The 18,294-nt window shown below is 44.5% G+C and overlaps 2 protein-coding genes across 2 annotated transcripts in view; one reads left to right on the top strand and one right to left on the bottom strand.

Annotated features, from left to right (window-relative positions):
• The first annotated feature begins 2,188 nt into the window (after positions 1-2,188).
• Positions 2,189-5,961, top strand: LOC140536845 (lipocalin-like). Its single transcript, XM_072658903.1, has 6 exons — positions 2,189-2,278; positions 2,659-2,798; positions 2,929-3,008; positions 3,947-4,063; positions 4,381-4,482; positions 5,837-5,961. Exons 1-6 carry the CDS (start codon positions 2,189-2,191, stop codon positions 5,959-5,961), a joined length of 654 nt encoding a protein of 217 aa, XP_072515004.1.
• A 771-nt stretch (positions 5,962-6,732) lies between these two features.
• The window catches only part of LOC140564701 (zinc finger Y-chromosomal protein 1), a 14,394-nt gene continuing 2,832 nt past the window's right edge, over positions 6,733-18,294 (bottom strand). Inside the window, exons 2-8 of the mRNA XM_072690360.1 lie at positions 18,172-18,269; positions 17,235-17,552; positions 15,978-16,127; positions 15,742-15,867; positions 14,918-15,052; positions 13,323-13,466; positions 6,733-13,217 (exon numbers count right to left, since the gene is read on the bottom strand). Of these exons, the coding sequence (XP_072546461.1) occupies positions 11,803-13,217; positions 13,323-13,466; positions 14,918-15,052; positions 15,742-15,867; positions 15,978-16,127; positions 17,235-17,552; positions 18,172-18,238 (2,355 nt within the window). The 5' untranslated portion in view covers positions 18,239-18,269 and the 3' untranslated portion in view covers positions 6,733-11,802. The remainder of the gene's footprint in view (positions 13,218-13,322; positions 13,467-14,917; positions 15,053-15,741; positions 15,868-15,977; positions 16,128-17,234; positions 17,553-18,171; positions 18,270-18,294) is intronic.

The following is an 18,294-nucleotide window of genomic DNA, read 5'->3' as shown; positions in this document are numbered from 1 at the left end:
GTAGATAAAGTGTTTACAGATTCACTTTGACTGTAGATGAACAGTGTATACAGACTCACTCTGACTGTAGATGAACATTGTTTACAGACTCACTCTGATTGTAGATGAACAGTGTTTACAGACTCACTCTGACTGTAGATAAACAGTGTTTACAGACTCACTCTGACTGTAGAGGAACAGTGTTTACAGACTCACTCTGACTGTAGATGAACAGTGTATACAGACTCACTCTGACTGTAGATGAACATTGTTTACAGACTCACTCTGATTGTAGATGAACAGTGTTTACAGACTCACTCTGACTGTAGATAAACAGTGTTTACAGACTCACTCTGACTGTAGATGAACAGTGTTTACAGACTCACTCTGACTGTAGATGAACAGTGTTTACAGATTCACTCTGACTGTAGATGAACAGTGTTTACAGATTCATTCTGACTGTAGATGAACAGTGTTTACAGACTCACTCTGTAAGAGAACAGTGTTTACAGACTCACTCTGACTGTAGATGAACAGTGTTTACAGACTCACTCTGACTGTAAGAGGACAATGTTTACAGAATCACTGACTGTAGGAGAACAGTGTTTACAGACTCACTCTGGCTGTAGATAAACAGTGTATACAGACTCACTCTGACTGTATGAGAACAGTGTTTACAGTCTCACTCTGACTGTATGAGAACAGTGTTTACAGACTCACTCTCACTGTAGGAGGACAGTGTTTACAGACTCACTCTGACTGTAGATGAACAGTGTTTACAGACTCACTCTGACTGTAGGAGGACAGTGTTTACAGACTCACTCTGACTGTAGAAGAACAGTGTTTACAGACTTACTCTGACTGTAGAGGAACAGTGTTTACAGACTCACTCTGACTGTAGAGGAACAGTGTTTACAGACTCACTCTGACTGTAGATGAACAGTGTTTACAGACTTACTCTGACTGTAGAGGAACAGTGTTTACAGACTTACTCTGACTGTGAGTATATATGTATAGTGTAAGTTTATGTGTAATTATTCAGCATTTCTATTTTGTGAATATCGGTGAGGGACGAATCCCCTTGTTTTTCACTCACTTGTGTAATGTGACAGAACAATAACCCTGATTTGATTTGATTTAGATACATCCAGAGAGCTCAAGGCCATGGACGAGGCCGGCCGCTGACGTTATCACAGAACCACAAAGGGTTCTCAGAGAGAGTCTGCCCTCCCTCAGAGAGAGAGACACACAGTAACCGACCGTCTGACCCGGCTCACACAAACCAGAGGAGGAGAGGTCCAGTAACCTCAGGAAGAGTGCTCTACTGAACAGCACACCCCCCTGGTGGCCATACAACCCAGGTGTTAGTGTTTTATTTTTATAATAAAATAAGCATATCTGTCCTGAAAATGTACTTTTAAATCATAAAGTGACCCAGTTTAGATAACACCAGTTTAGATAACACTGTGTTAGAGATGGGTTCTTCACCCTCACCCATCTCTAATACACGGTTCTTTATGGATCCGAAAGAGGTCCTTCCACTGGGTCGTTTAAAGAACCCTCTGAAGCACCGTTATCTTTAAGACTGTAGCAGGTGGGAGATTAGGGGGCATAAACTGATGGACTGGAGGGTGAAGCTAATTCTATATTTAATAAACGTAAACCTGGAGGAACTGAAGCACATTACAGTTTTTACAGGCTGGTGTTGTTCAGGTCATTGAGGTCAGTTTATTCAGATTTCTATCAGTTTCCAGACGGATTTAATGTAGATTATTAACGGTCAGTATTTCAGCTGGAGTGGAGCTCATTAATGGTCATTAGGCTGAATGTGATGTGTGGTGGATTTATAAAGTACTCCATCTTTAATAACTGCACTGAATTTAAAGCTGATCCAGAAGAAGCTTCAGTCAGGATGAAAGTGTGGAGAAAGGGTCAACATCAAAAGTCTGGATTTTTCAGATTCAGGGCTCAGATTTCACAGTTCACAAGGGTCGCCATGGTTTCCAAGGTCGAAAACTGTACCTGCTGACGGCATCACGGAGGGCGGTCTGCTGGTGGGGTGACTGCTTGGCCCCGCCCCTGTGTGCACCTGGGGGTGCTGACGAAGTCAACGCAGTGTTCTGCTATATAAGAACGTCCCGCGAGAACAACCGGCACTTCTGAACTTCCACTCACTCCTTATCTACAGCAGCTACAGTGTACAGCAGCCATGGCAACCACCGTACTGGGAATGCTGGGAGTTCTCCTGTATGCTGTGGCCGTGAGCGGCACAGCTAGCTCCGACTTCGACGTTCAGCTGGTAAGAAAGAACGATATTTATTCATAACTTCTTTAATGGGGTCCCTGAGGACCGGTTTGAGAACCACTGCCCTAAAGAACCTTTCAGTGGCTGGTTCCCCCCCTCAATTTAAAGTTACTTTCACAAAGGAATCAGGTCTGAAGTTTATGAGCGTGAGAAACATTTTACAGGTGTAGAGAACCTTCATTCTCTTGTACACAGGTCTACTCAGATCTTCTCAAAACCGTGTCTCAGGCATCAGCTCCATTCACCTCCACTGTGAACAGATTGTACTCACTGTAGATCCTTCAGATCAGCTGAGACGAGGTTTGGAGATGAACGGACTGAAGCTGATGGAGGTGTGTGTGTGTGTGTGTGTGTGTGTGTGTGTGTGTTTGCAGATCACTGGAAAGTGGTACGCGGTCCACGCTGCATCAAACGCCCCCTGGTTCGTCGCCCGTAGGAATGAGCTGCCAATGGAGTCGATCACCCTGACTCCACAAGCCAATGGAGACCTTCTGATGGAGAGCTCCTTCCAGGGGTAGAGTGAGAGAGAGAGAGAGAGAGAGAGAGAGAGAAAGAGAGAGAGAGAGACATTTGTTTAATGTGAAAGTGTTTGATGATTGTAAATGTGACTCAGTGCTCTCTCTCTCTCTCTCTCTCTCTAACAGTCCTGATGGTACCTGTAAGCAACTGAAAGATGTCGCTAAAAAGACTACAGTTCCCGGACGGTTCACCTTCTACTTTGAGAGTGAGTCTGTAAACACTGTTCTCCTACAGTCATAGTGAGTCTGTAAACACTGTTCTCCTACAGTCATAGTGAGTCTGTAAACACTGTTCTCCTACAGTCAGAGTGAGTCTGTAAACACTGTTTATCTACAGTCAGAGTGAGTCTGTAAACACTGTTCCTCTACAGTCAGAGTGAGTCTGTAAACACTGTTCTCCTACAGTCAGAGTGAGTCTGTAAACTCTGTTCATCTACAGTCAGAGTGAGTCTGTAAACACTGTTCCTCTACAGTCAGAGTGAGTCTGTAAACACTGTTCCTCTACAGTCAGAGTGAGTCTGTAAACACTGTTCCTCTACAGTCAGAGTGAGTCTGTAAACACTGTTCTCCTACAGTCAGAGTGAGTCTGTAAACTCTGTTCATCTACAGTCAGAGTGAGTCTGTAAACACTGTTCATCTACAGTCAGAGTGAGTCTGTAAACACTGTTCTTCTACAGTCAGAGTGAGTCTGTAAACACTGTTCCTCTACAGTCAGAGTGAGTCTGTAAACACTGTTCCTCTACAGTCAGAGTGAGTCTGTAAACTCTGTTCATCTACAGTCAGAGTGAGTCTGTAAACACTGTTCTCCTACAGTCAGAGTGAGTCTGTGAACACTGTTCTCCTACAGTCGGAGTGAGTCTGTAAACACTGTTCATCTACAGTCAGAGTGAGTCTGTAAACACTGTTCCTCTACAGTCAGAGTGAGTCTGTAAACACTGTTCCTCTACAGTCAGAGTGAGTCTGTAAACACTGTTCTCCTACAGTCAGAGTGAGTCTGTAAACACTGTTCCTCTACAGTCAGAGTGAGTCTGTAAACACTGTTCTCCTACAGTCAGAGTGAGTCTGTAAACACTGTTCCTCTACAGTCAGAGTGAGTCTGTAAACATCCTCTCTCTCTCTCTCTCTCTCTCTCTCTCTCTCTCAGAATTCGACGCTCACAATGTGTTCCAGGTACTCGATGTGAAGTATGATGAATACATCATCGCCTACTTCATCATATCCGACGAAAATGAGAGGAACTACACCCTCAACAGGCTGCTGAGTAAGTGGTCCGATGTTTGAAACTTGCCACGCCTCTAATATAAGCCACACCCAGCACCTCACACTTGTTGTAAGCCACGCCCTTTTATGATCTCACATATTCATGTTTTAGGTCACACCCACTCCTCGCAATTCACTCACTTTTGCTATAAGCCACACCCACTCTCAACACCTTATTATTGTTCTTCTTCAAGTCACACCCTCTTTTTGTGATATGGCAAAAGCCACACCCACTTTCTCTTTGTAATGTAACGTAGTGATTAAAGCATGTATTGTGTGTGTGTGTGTGTGTGTGTGTGTGTGTGTGCTGTTTCACAGGTCGTAAGAAAGAAGTGAAAGAGGAAGTTCTGAAGAAGTTCACCAAAGTCTCTGTGGAGCAGGGCATTAAATCCGAGAACTTCGCCACCCTGATCAAAAGCGGTACGCCTGGATAAAATAACAGTAATACTAAATTATTAGTTAATGAACAGGTAAAGTGAGCCTCCAATCTCTGAGCGATGCTGAGTCAGCGTTAACGGGGTCAGAGGTGGACCGATGAGCTCGGTCAGAGTCGGGTTTGGGGTGAAACTCTGCTTCACTCAGAGAAACGTACCTTTATTTACCGTCCAAACCCAGCAGTGAACCTCCACGTATCTCCTGAGCTTCATATGGATCGATGTCCTTCATATCAGTTTACTCTACAGTCTTCTCAGTGTTAGCAAGGCCGCTAGCGGAGCTAACGCTCGCTAATCTAGCTGAACTGAGCAGGGTCTCTATCAGCCTTCAACCCAGTGTTCCCAAACCTGTGACTGTGACTGTTTTAAAGACCCACCTCGTACCCTCAGCTCAGCCAACGGCCATTAAACAGGTCCTCCGGCTAGCATCGCTAATATCCACAGCCAGAAGCAGGCATTTTCCCACAGTGATGTAGCGAACGCTAAAATAGCTCAAATCGAGTCCAGAAATCATCTTATCTGGTTATCAATCACTCAAAGATCAAAGCTTACTCATCTAAATCTGTTTTTAAACCTGAGAGTTTCTGAGAGACGTTTTAAAGAGGCTGTCGCTAATGTTAGCAGCTAACGACCTTCACTGATAATTCACTGCTGAACAGAGCTAGAGTTTCAGTCCTGAAGTAATTATTCAGTAATTAAGGTAGAAAAAGGCGACTGTGACGTCTACCACAGCTTTAGCATTAATGCTTTAGCTTCAGAAAGGGTTCGAATTCTTTAAAGCAGTGGCTACGTTAGCACAGCTAGCTAAAACAACCTAAGCACATGTTACAGCTTGTGTAGATGTTTGGCTCTGTATTTAATAAACGTCTACTGTGATCACATGTTCTACTGTTATAGAATTCATACCTTCATTATATTATATACATTATAGACTGATATTATTACTGTTAATACTGTTGAGAAGTAATAGAGAACTCAACCGCTGCTAAAACTCTCACATATATATATACACATCTCTTAAATATGCTTTATTAATGCCTTAATATTAATATCCCTTCTATTACCAGAGAATAGCCCCACCCACCCCTGTGTACAGAAGCCCTGTACTGAGCACTACACCTCAGTGTGTGGGAAGCCTGGTCTAGGGGTGAAGGCGGTATTTCCACTCCTGCCCTTTTCCTTGTTGTCTAATCTGGGATTGTTCAGGGGCAATTCTACCGATCTCTACTGTAGCACTGCAGCTTCCTTCAGGATCAATAAAGTTCTTCTACTTTTCTAATCGACTTTCTTTCTCCTCTTCTCTAGAGACGTGCCTCTGAGCCGCCCGCCCTCACCTCCAGCTCCTGACACCACTGGACCTTCACTGGACCTTCGACTGGACCTTCGACTGGACAGACCCAGATCAGCTCCCACTAATCTAATGGCTAACCCGTTCTATCCTAAATCAGGAACCCAGCTCAGCTGATGTGTTTTAGTCTCCACACCTGAAGCCTTTACCAATAAATCATGATTTCTACCAGCAAAAGATGTGAAGTGGGATTTCTTTTAAATATAACTGTATGCAAAAGTTCGGACACCCATTTTAAATGAAGAAGTAATAAACGCTTCTGTAGCTCATCAAACACTAAACACAGGATTTTCAGCAAATTCTAAACCACGAGTTCAGAGAAAATTAGAATGAAGTAAAATCTGCTGATCTGCTCAGTAAAACTCTGATATTAGAATAAACAGAAGGTGGAGGTGGTTCTCCATCACTGTGTTCATCATTAGAACATGTCCAAAGTTCTCCTTAATGGAGTCTAGTGTTATTTAGAGTTCTCCTCAGATCAACACCTGGTTTGGTGGTAAATCAGGGCTTAATGATGGTAAATCAGGTGAGCTGCTGCTGCTGCTGCTGCTGCTGATGGAGTTGAACACATCCTCCACGCTGTGCTGGCTGGACTGGGGGAGAAACCTGGAGGAACCGAGCTCTGTTCTTCAGACTAGCTCACCGACGAGATCTCACTACTTTCTTCAGAATAAGAAGCTCTTGTTTCTCCTTTTTACTGGATTCATGTTCAGCTGCTTTATCTGATCTGATGAGATCTGGAGCTTCTACTGTAGAACACTCTCACTGCTGAGAGACACAGTTTAGTTGAGGTCTGATCCTAATCCGAGTCCAGCAGACTGACCCGAGCTGATGAGAACAGGCCGAGACTCAGCCAGACTGAGGGTCCTCTGAGAAAAGAGACACCAGTGCAGGAAAATACTTTGCCTTTTATTTCCTTTTTAGCTCTTTTTTTAAACAAATGTAAAGTTACACCCATGACAACACAAAGTTCTGATCCGCTTTTAAGAAGTGTTTACATCTTCGCTCTCTCTTTACAGATGTGTGTACAAAACAATAAGTTACAGTCCCATAGAATCCAAGTTACACTGAACTATACAACAAAGTTTAAACGCTGACCAAATAAATAATCTTACTAGAAAAGGACCACAGGGGCGGGGTTTGGGGGCGGGGTTAAGCAGAGGGTGGGGAGGAATGACGTTGATCAATTCGAGACGGACACCTTGGCCTCCACCAGTGGTGTCACAGTAACTCAGTGCTTATCGTCCAATCACGCAGCGGCCGCTGAATCACGGCAGCGCTGTGATTGGAGGGTATGGGGTTACACCACAGAAAACTGTTGGCCGACCACGTTTTCACTAACGGTTCGAGTTGTGCGCTCCTCAAAGTGCCATCGACAGTGGAGAAATCTTGTAGGGGTGGGCAATGTGGAGATAATTCACAGCTATTGAGAAACTCTAGAAACCCTGTATCTCCATTTCTGCTGATTCTCACTTTTCTCCATAATGTGAGTCTGCAGTTGTTTTTTATACTGTATCAATAGAACCAATAGAAATGCTCCTAAAGAACCTGGAATAACATTAATTTATTATTCATATAATTAAAAATGAGTTTTTCCTTCTCCGGTGAAGCTGCTGATTTGGAGATGCAATGTTTTTGCGTGACAGTGCTGTTACACTGTAGAGCACAATTAATCGTGTTTAATTGGATTTAGTGCCGTGTGCGAAATCCATCACGTAAATAACTACTGCTCATTTTTATGGTATTTTGTTTAACATCATTTACCATTATTAAAATGTAAATAACAGGAAAACCAAATTTAACTAAATAAATCATTTCGATTTTAAAAAATCGTGATATGATGTTAAAAATGCTCATTTCTATCATATCGCCCACCCCTACATTTCCATTAAGAACATAGTGTGTTCATGTGTGTGTGCTACAGTCTCCTGTAGTAGCCTTTCCTTTCACACACACACACACACACACACACACACTCACTTGAAAAGGACAGTTAGCAAAACCTGCTAACGTTGCTAGCAACAAGATGGAAGTTTCCAATAATTTTTAGCCCAATTAGCATTTTGTAGTCCTGCTATCCCTTTAAAAGCTCACAGGCCGAACGTTGGCACTCCTTCCCACAAAAACCAGCCAGCTGGTAACATCACCATGGTAATGGGGGTCCCTCAGAGATGTGGGGTATCGGTGACAAGGGACAACGTGCATTAGGCATGGCTTACACACACACACACACACACACACACACACACACACACGATAAGAAGGCGAGCCCTCTTGCCGTGACGGGGTGGTAGGTTTCTGTATACCGCGCCTCGTGTCGATACTGTCAGATTAGCTGAGCTAGTGTTTGTGATACTGAGGTCATGACTAACAGGTTTCAGTAACTAACACACACACACACACACACACACACACACACACACACACACACACAGCAGGTGTGTTTGGCACCATAATACATGGAGTTCATCTCAGATGCGCTGCGACGTAATTCATTAAACTAATAATCAGCCGCTAACGACACCAGAAACAGCAAAGAACTACAACAGACTCAAATACCCATGATGCTTTGCAGAGAATTCCCATGCAGCGCTCCAGATAAAAGATGATTTTCAACTTCTGGCAACACAACCAGAATCAGATTTATTTTATATAAACTGTATAAAAAAAATAAAAAAAACGTAGAAAATTCAGTTTAAATGAACCAGTTAACTGTATTATATTTTACTGCGTAATTATTTTAGGTTATATTTTACTGTGTATTTCAAAGTAAACGTACGCCTTCACTGCATGATTATTTCTTCACATTTAATTGTAATATATTTTTACTGCGTTTTTTTCTACATTTTTACATAATCAGTTTTACAGATATTGTGAATATTTGTATTTTATTTTACTGTATGTGTGACCTGCTGAGGGAAAAAATTAAAAATTAAAGATGTGTCTGAGGTAAAGAGTTTAAACGAATGCTACGCTAACGACGCTCTATAGCTTCCATCCATTATTAGCAATGTTAGCTTCCTGTTGCCTTTTTATACACATTGCTAACTGCTAGCGCCTTCAAAACACGTACGGAACGCGTACGCATGGTCAGATCAAAGCATCAGGAGTTAAAAAATTAAATTAATAAAAATAAAAACGAAGTTACGAAACAGTTAGCTAGCAAGTTTCCAAACTAAAACTAACAAAAGTGCTAAAAGTAGAAACTAAGCTAAAGTAGCTCTGGCAGGAGGGTTAAGGCCAGTGATTTTCAATCCTGGTGATTTCTTAAGAGCAGGAAAGAACCTCAGATGTGCTCAACAGGTTCAAGCTAACATGCTAACAATGAGTAGTAGTCAACATCTGCACAATGCTAACTCATGGCTGCGGCATTTTGGCTAAATGGTAGAGCTGGGCAATATGACGAGATTTTATCGTATTGTGATAATTTCAGTATCGTGATAAATAATATGCTTTAACGAGTGTATCGTGAACCTCGTGTTCATGTTTAATTACAGAGTGAAATCATTGTCTTATTTCATTCACTACAGTGAAGCACATTTTAATTAAAAGTCACGGTACTCAGTCTAGGAAAGTATTCGGACACCAGTTTGTTTTTAATTTGCGATGTTGGAGCATTTCATCCACATGATAAAATATTGCAATAAATATCGTATATCGTAAAAATATCATGATTCCAAATCGTATCACATCGCCCAGCTCTACTACATGGTGCTTTTAATACGGAGTCAGGATTGAGAAACACTGCTGGAGGAGATCCAGAATAAGAGTCCTCTGAAGGACCCCGCTGGTCTCGGTGGAGGCAGTGGGAGTGGAGATTAAGGCGGAGTCTAACTGATAAAGTAGGACAGTTGGTTCAGACCCAGCCAGGCTTTCTCTACAGAGCTTTCCCCAACTTAGCGCTGGAGGTTTTGCCAAAAGTTTTGGGACACCTGCTCATTCATAGTTTAATCAAGGGTATTTAGAGCTGATCCAGCTTCTGTTGGAGTAACTGTCTCTACTGTCCAGAGAAGAAGACTTTCTACTAGATTCTGGAGGAGGAGCATTGCTGTGAGGATTTGATTGATTGCATTCAACCACAAGACTGTTAGTGAGGTCAGGATGTTGGGGGATAATCACCACCCCACCTCATCATCCCCAACTCTCCACCTCGGAGGAGCACCATGCTAGCCTTCCCCCTCCCAGCACTGGTTGCTAGGTGATCGGCGAGTTCTAGATATTGGGCTGTGAGATGCGCGAGTGTGAAGAACCTTTTAATGTTCTAAACACCTTCACTTGATGTAGGTTCTTCACACCCGCACACATCTCTATTATAAACATGGTTCTTTATGGAACCAAATGCGGTTCCTCTATGGCATCTCTCAAAGAACCTTGTGCAGCACCTTTATTTGTTAGGGGGTCGAGAAGCCAGCAGGGTAGAAAGCAGCCAATCAGAGGCTTTTCTGCCGTTTCAGATGTCGCCACGGTGACCAGTAGGGGCGTCATCATTCGGAAGGTCGCCCCTTATTATTAAGGTGGAGTTACAGATGTAGCAAAATTGAATTTTCCACCTCTAGGGGGCGCACTAGGAACTGCATGAAATGGCTTTTGTTGGACCAATCACTTGCTTTAGCCGGAAACTACCAAGAGTCTGAGTGTGGAAATGGTGATCCATCAGGAAGTCTAGGTTTAGGCCTGATCTGAGAGTGAGGACCTTCTCCTCAGCCCTGATCTGTGTGAACACGGTCCTATTTCCACAGCTGCTCGGAAAACATGGCACCTTAAATTAACGACTGATTTCCAACACGAGAACAAAGCAGAGTTCAGAACGGAGCCCAAAACCTCCGGGAGAACAGTCGGCCCAATCCACAACACATATATCTGCACATACAGACACACACACACACACACACTCACACTGAGTGATGCACAACAGGCCTCCTTAAAGTGATCGTTTGGCAAAAAAATCTAATTTACAGCCCCCAAAATGTAGATGAGCAATTTCTTTTTTTTGTTGTTTGTTAGTTTTAGCACTGAAGCTACGAGGCTAATGTGGCTAAGACAACTCAATTAGCATCATATGGGCTTCAGGTTGGCTGGTCCTACCGTTTTTAACACCTGCTCCATTCTTCATGATTTCAGAGATTTAGACATCCAAACATGAGGCTAATTCTGTAAGCCACACTAAATTGACAAAAGTATTGGGACACCTGCTCATTAATGCATGTTTCTTCTGAAATTAAGTGTATTAAAAAGAGCTGATCCTGCTTTTGTTGGAGTAACTGTAAATCTCTACTGTCCAGAGAAAAAAAGGCTTTCTACTAGATTCTGGAGGAGGAGCATTGCTGTGAGGATTTGATTGATTACATTCAGTGACAAGAGCATCAGTGAGGTCAGGATGTTGGATAGATGATCACCACACCACCTCATCACCATCATCCCCAACTCATCCCATCCAAAAGTACTGGATGGAGCTCCTCCACCATCATTCCAGAGAACACAGCTCCTCCACTGCTCCACAGCTCCTCAATGCTGGGGGGCTTTATACCCCTCTAGCCCACGCCTGATTAGAGTCCTATTCCATTGGCAGTACTTCTCTAGACACAACTAGACAAGCTGTGTGTTTGTATGCATTTGCAACTTAAAGCAGAGGGTGTCCACAAACACGTGGACATATTGTGTACTACCAAACTCCAGAAGAGGAGCATGTCGGAATATCGGCTACTCGGCAGATTTTGGGAACGCAAATCAAAATTTTCAGCCAAACCCTGGGCTTTACCGGACGGCCCTGTGCAGAGGTCTGCCACGAGCTGGGAGTGATGTCACTAGTGAGTCATTGGCTATTTAGCGTTGTAATGGAAGCAAGTGGAGAGGATTTAGAGGCACGGCCGAGGGTGTGAGGGTGAAGTTGAGGATAACTGGTGAGGAGGGGACCGGGGACTGGGGACCGGGGACGGGGACAGGGGGTTATATCCGGCTTCACTCGGCCGGCACCATGTCTTTGTGGTGGCGCATGATGTGCTGGTTCTTCTCGGAGGGCCTTCGGAAGCCCTTGGAGCAAAACTGGCAGCGGTGGGGGTAGTCCTTGGTGTGGATGGAGATGACGTGTCTTTTGAAGCCAGAGGCATCTCCAGTGCTGTAGTCACAGTATTGACACTGATAAACCCGCCGCTCTCGCGGCCCTTTCCCACCTACCACCTTTTTAATCATGGCTGCTCCACCGAGCGCCAGCTGCGCCGCACCTATAGTCCTCTTGGGGGCGCCGCTTTTCTCCTGCGACGACGCCGGCGGTGGAGGGGTTTGTACTGAAGGCTGCTGCTGTTGTTGCTGTTGGGGTTGGGGCAGGGGCGGCGGTGGCTGCTGTTGGGGGGACTGTGGGGGCGACTCTTGCTCCTGTTCCTGTTCCTCCTCCTGCTCCTGCTCCTGCTGCTGTTCTTTAGTGTGAACGGACAGGATGTGGCGGCTGAGCACGAACGGATCTGCGATTTTGAAGCTGCAGTGGCGGCACTGGTGCATTTTCTTCGCCTTGTGGGACGCCGAATGCTTCTTCAGCTCCGACGGACGATGGAAGCCCTTCCCGCACACGGCGCACTTGTGCGGATAGTCTTTAGTGTGCACCGAGATGACGTGCCGCTTCAGGTCGCTGGAGTTGGAGCTGCGGTGCTCGCAGTGTCCGCACTGGTGGTTGCCCCGGCCTTCCTCGTGAGTGGCCGAGTGCTGCGTCAGCTCCTCCTCCTCGCCGAACGTCTGGCCGCAGCGCTCGCAGCGGAACGGCAGCTCGCGGCTGTGTTTCGTCTTCACGTGCGTCTTCAGGTTGGACGAGTCGGCCGACTTGTAGTCGCAGTACATGCAGGAGTACGGCTTCTCGCCCGTGTGCGTGCGCATGTGCTTCTTCAGCTCTGACGGATGCCGGAAACCCTTCCCGCACTCCACGCAGATGTGCGGAAAGCTCTTACTGTGGACGGCCAGCAGATGGCGGTTCAGCAGGCCTTGCTCGGCCGTTTCGTACTCGCAAAACTTGCACTTGTGCATTTTCGTGGCGGCCGCAGCAGGCGGCGGCGGAGAGGCGACGGCCACCGGGGGCTTCTGCTCGCGGTGGTGGTGCTGTAGCCGGTGGGAGAACAGCGCCGCCTGCTGGTGGAAGTCTTTGCCACACGTCTCGCACTCGAACGGCGCCTTGGTGCTCAGAGCGTGGACCTCCATGTGGTTGTGCAGGCTGGCCTTCTTGTTGGTGGTGAAGTCGCAGTCGGTGCACTGGTACTTCTTGCGGCTCAGGACGTCCTGGTGGTGGTTCCGCGTGTGGCGCTTCAGGAAGCCGCGCGATTTGAACTTCTTACCGCAGAGCATGCAGGGATAGACGGTCAGCGGCTGACCGTACGGGCCGATGATGATTGCTGCAAGAAAATTGAGACAGACAAAAGGACAAAAGTATTGGGACACCTGCTCAGTCAGTGATTCTCCTGAAATCAAGGGTATTAAAAAGAGTTTTTGAGACGTACCTGTCTGCACCTGTCTGGGTTCGGCTCGTCTCCGGTTCTTTCCGTGCTGTCGGTTCAGTTTGTCCAGAGCGTCGGACTCATCAATGTGTAGCAAAGCGCTCGCAGCACCGTTTCTGTTCTCACAGCCCTCGTGATCATCAGCTCCTAAAACACAACACACAAACACACAAGCTCTATAATGCTCTATAATGATCATATGATCCACACGCTCATTCTGACAGACTGTAATACACTACAGGAAGCGTAGGGGGCGCTCTATAATGATCATATGATCCACACGCTCATTCTGACAGACTGTAATACACTACAGGAAGCGTAGGGGGCGCTCTATAATGTTTATATGATCCACACGCTCATTCTGACAGACTGTAATACACTACAGGAAGCGTAGGGGGCGCTCTATAATGTTCATATGATCCACACGCTCATTCTGACAGACTGTAATACACTACAGGAAGCGTAGGGGGCGCTCTATAATGTTTATATGATCCACACGCTCATTCTGACAGACTGTAATACACTACAGGAAGCGTAGGGGGCGCTCTATAATGTTTATATGATCCACACGCTCATTCTGACAGACTGTAATACACTACAGGAAGCGTAGGGGGCGCTCTATAATGTTTATATGATCCACACGCTCATTCTGACAGACTGTAATACACTACAGGAAGCGTAGGGGGCGCTCTATAATGCTCTATAATGTTCATATGATCCACACGCTCATTCTGACAGACTGTAATACACTACAGGAAGCGTAGGGGGCGCTCTATAATGCTCTATAATGATCATATGATCCACACGCTCATTCTGACAGACTGTAATACACTACAGGAAGCGTAGGGGGCGCTCTATAATGCTCTATAATGTTCATATGATCCACACGCTCATTCTGACAGACTGTAATACACTACAGGAAGCATAGGGGCGCTCTATAACGCTCTATAATGTTCATATGATCCACACGCTCATTCTGACAGACTGTAATACACTACAGGAAGAGTAGGGGGCGCTCTATAACGCTCTATAATGATCATATGATCCACACGCTCATTTTGACAGACTGTAATATACTACAGGAAGCGTAGGGGGCGCTCTATAATGCTCTATAATGTTCATATGATCCACACGCTCATTCTGACAGACTGTAATACACTACAGGAAGCGTAGGGGGGCGCTCTATAATGCTCTATAATGCTCATATGATTCACACGCTCATTCTGACAGACTGTAATACACTACAGGAAGCGTAGGGGGCGCTCTATAATGCTCATATGATCCACACACTCATTCTGACAGACTGTAATATACTACAGGAAGCGTAGGGGGCGCTCTATAATGCTCTATAATGTTCATATGATCCACATGCTCATTCTGACAGACTGTAATACACTACAGGACGCGTAGGGGGCGCTCTATAATGTTCATATGATCCACATGCTCATTCTGACAGACTGTAATACACTACAGGAAGCGTAGGGGGCGCTCTATAATGCTCTATAATGTTTATATGATCCACACGCTCATTCTGACAGACTGTAAAACACTACAGGAAGCGTAGGTGGCGCTCTATAATGCTCTATATGGTGCCTAACCGTAGGCTGCAGCCCAGGCAACAGGCATGAAGTCCTTGCTGAGCGTGGTGCTGTCGTACGGTCGGTCATGAGGAACCGGCTCCTCCCCACCAACCACCACCTCCATGTAGACCTCATCAGAGAGCTTAGAACTTCCTGTTAACACACACACACACACACACACACACACAGAAAATGTTGACACAAACCTTCTGAGAAATATAAATGCCATATTGAGCTTTACTAATACAATAAGCTATATATAAGTGATTAAATGAATAAGTAATTATTTTAATTAATTAAATATTAATGTATTATTTTATTAGTAACGACAATAATAATAATATTTTATATTATAACAAATCAAATATTCTTCATGACCCCGTTTCGTTCATGTAATTTTGACTAATCACAGGTTACCACTGATTTACACTGGATCTTAAAATTGTAATTCTAGATACACTACATGTCCAAATGTGAAACAGATGTGCAAATGCACACACACAGCTTGTCTAGTCTCTGTAGAGAAGAAGTACTGCCAATAGAATAGGACTCTCTGGAGCAGATCAACATCATGACCCTATTGGCTCCATGCTGCCTAATAATGCCAGGCGTGGGCTAGAGGGGTATAAAGCCCCCCAGCATTGAGGAGCTGTGGAGCAGTGGAAGAACGATGGTGGAGCTCAATCATGTACTTCTGGGATGAGTTGGAGAGCTGACCATCCAACATCCTGATTAAGCAGGTGTCCCAATACTTTTGTCCATGTAGTGTAGCATTAGCTGGAAAGTGGTCAACCAGCCCTACTAAAGCAAAACCCTGGGAAACCCTTCCTGGACTGACTGACCATCGCTCTGGGTGTGATGACTGTCTCCCACAGACATGTACACCATTTTCTCCCTCAAGGGCCTGCCCACCGAGTCCGTCAGAGCCAGGGTCTCAGAGTCACCTTCCCCGATGTCTACTGGCTCACCTACACGGAGACGGAGAGAGAGGGAGGAGGAGTTAATACCTCAGACAAAAGGAACTTCTGCTTATAGAGCCTTATGAACAGGAACACACGCGAGAGCACACACGTCTTACCGAGGTCGTCCTCGCCAGAGTCGGCTTTGAAGATGTAAACCTTAATGACCTCCTGCCCGTCCTCGTCTTTCTCCACTTCCTGATCACCTATCGCTCCTTCCACCGTCACCTCCTCCCCGTCAGCAGAGACCATCTTTCCCGCCTCGTCCACTAGGGGGCAACAGGGAGGCAAAGGACCATTCAGGCTTTGTTCAGACAGGCAGCACAAATCTGACCGTGTGGATTTCTAGAGACTGGCCCTGATGGTTCTTGCAGTGGGATCCACAAACGCTCCTGAATATTAAAGTGCTTCATATAAAGGTGCTACTAAGGGTTCTTTAAGCAATGCCACAGAAGAACCACTTTTGGTTCCATAAAGAACCGTGCTTGTAAAGCTGTGAGTGTAAAAAAACTAAAATTAGTAAAGAACATTTAAATCCACTTCTTTAAAGCTCTAAAGGGTTTTCACTCGCGTCTGTTTTGGTTCTTTATGGAACTAAAAATGGTTCTCCTCTGACATCCCTCAAAGAACCCTTCACAGCACCTTTATTTTGAGTGTACTCCAGCCTCCAGACCCTCGTATTTAAGAGTACATGTCCACTGTGCCTGTTAGCTAAAGCCATTACACCAGCTGACCAAGTCAGCCTGCACTGATGTCCTGCTCATGCTGTAGGTGAATCAAAACGATAAATGAATTGATAAATGAATCAATGAATCAATCCATGAATCAATCCATGAATGAATGATAAAAAAGGTATAAAATTGAGTGAATGAATGAACGAGTGATATGATGAAAGAGTGAACAAACAAACAAGTGAATGAAGGCGCGGATAATTAAATAAATAAATGAGTGAATGAGTGAGTTGATGAACAAACAAGTGGATGAATGAATGAACGAGTGAACATACGAACAAGTGGATGAACGAGTGAATAAATGAATGAATGGATGAATGAACAAATTAGCTTGTGAAATTACCCATTTGGAAAGGACTGAATTAATGAATAAATTCATGAATAAATGAACATATGAATGAATGAGTGGATGAACAAATAAACAAATTAATGGATGGATGAATGGATGAGTGAGTGAGTGAGTACACTAACAAGTGCAATAACGAACTGAGTCGAAAGCGAGCTGATAAATGAACGTGTGAATTAATGAGGGAATGAATGAACTTGTGAAACAAACCAGCGAATAAAGCATTAATGAGTAAATGTTTGAGTAACTGAGTGAATAAATGAGTAAGTGAATTAATAAATTAATTAAATGAGTCTCACAGGAAATCATCAGGTAATCTCCACAGGTGTCCGAGTCATGCTCTCGGTCTTCCACCAGCACATCCTCAGTCATCTCCGCCATGGCAACGCCTTCCTCATCCTCCTCCTCACCCTCCAGCGACATGACACAGGTCTCCACAGCAACGCCCTCGTCGTCATCGGCAACCACGTCCTCCACAGCATCCTGGATGACGAGTTCATCCGAGGAAAACCCCCTCACAGCATCGGCATCCACGTCTCCGTCTCCATCTCCCTCCGACACCAACACCGTCTCCTGCAGCTCCACCACGTACTCCTCTCCACACAGCCCTCCATCATCTGACACACAGAGAGAGAGAGAGAGAGAACAAAGATAAATAAGATTCAAAAACAAAATTAAAGGAGATTCAAACAGAAAGAAGGAAAAAAGAAAAAATAACTTTAATAAAACAAAACATTAAATTAAAATCAAAAGCTAAATGAATCAGAAAGAACAACAAAGCAAATCTGAATCAGAATCAAAAACAAAATGCAGAAGCAAAATGAAACGATTCAGTGTTAAGAATCAGAAGCAAAAAAAAGAAATGAATCAGAAACAAACATGTAATGATTCAAAAGCAGTTTAATAAAATAAAAATAATAAACATTTTTAGAAACAAAAATTAAAGTGAATCAGAAATAAACTGTAGTGATTCCAGAACAGTATAATCATTTAAAAACATAAATTACATCAAAAGAAAAAGTGAAATGAATCAGTAGCTATAAAAACATATGAGTCTGAAACAAAATAAGTCAGAAATGACTTATTAGAACTTATCAGTAAACCAGTGAATCAGTAAACCAGTGAATCAGTAAACCAGTGAATCAGTAAACCAGTGAAAGCTGCAGAACTGATGCGGACACTAATGGGCGAGAGCAGCTGCTGACCGCTGGACTGACCCTGGGGAGCGTACTCTACCTGACCCGTGGAGGATGATCTTCGGCTCTTGGGAACGGAGTGCGAGTCTAGCCACATCTTCATCCATCGTCCTGACTCTTCATTGGCCTCCGTAAAACCTAGACCAGCAGAAACAACCAATGA

The sequence above is a fragment of the Salminus brasiliensis genome, chromosome 1 (genome assembly GCF_030463535.1).
Source record: "Salminus brasiliensis chromosome 1, fSalBra1.hap2, whole genome shotgun sequence".
Taxonomy (NCBI): domain Eukaryota; kingdom Metazoa; phylum Chordata; class Actinopteri; order Characiformes; family Bryconidae; genus Salminus; species Salminus brasiliensis.
The sequence above is the reverse complement of the archived record's forward strand: the minus strand, read 5'-3'. Positions and strand labels throughout refer to the sequence as shown.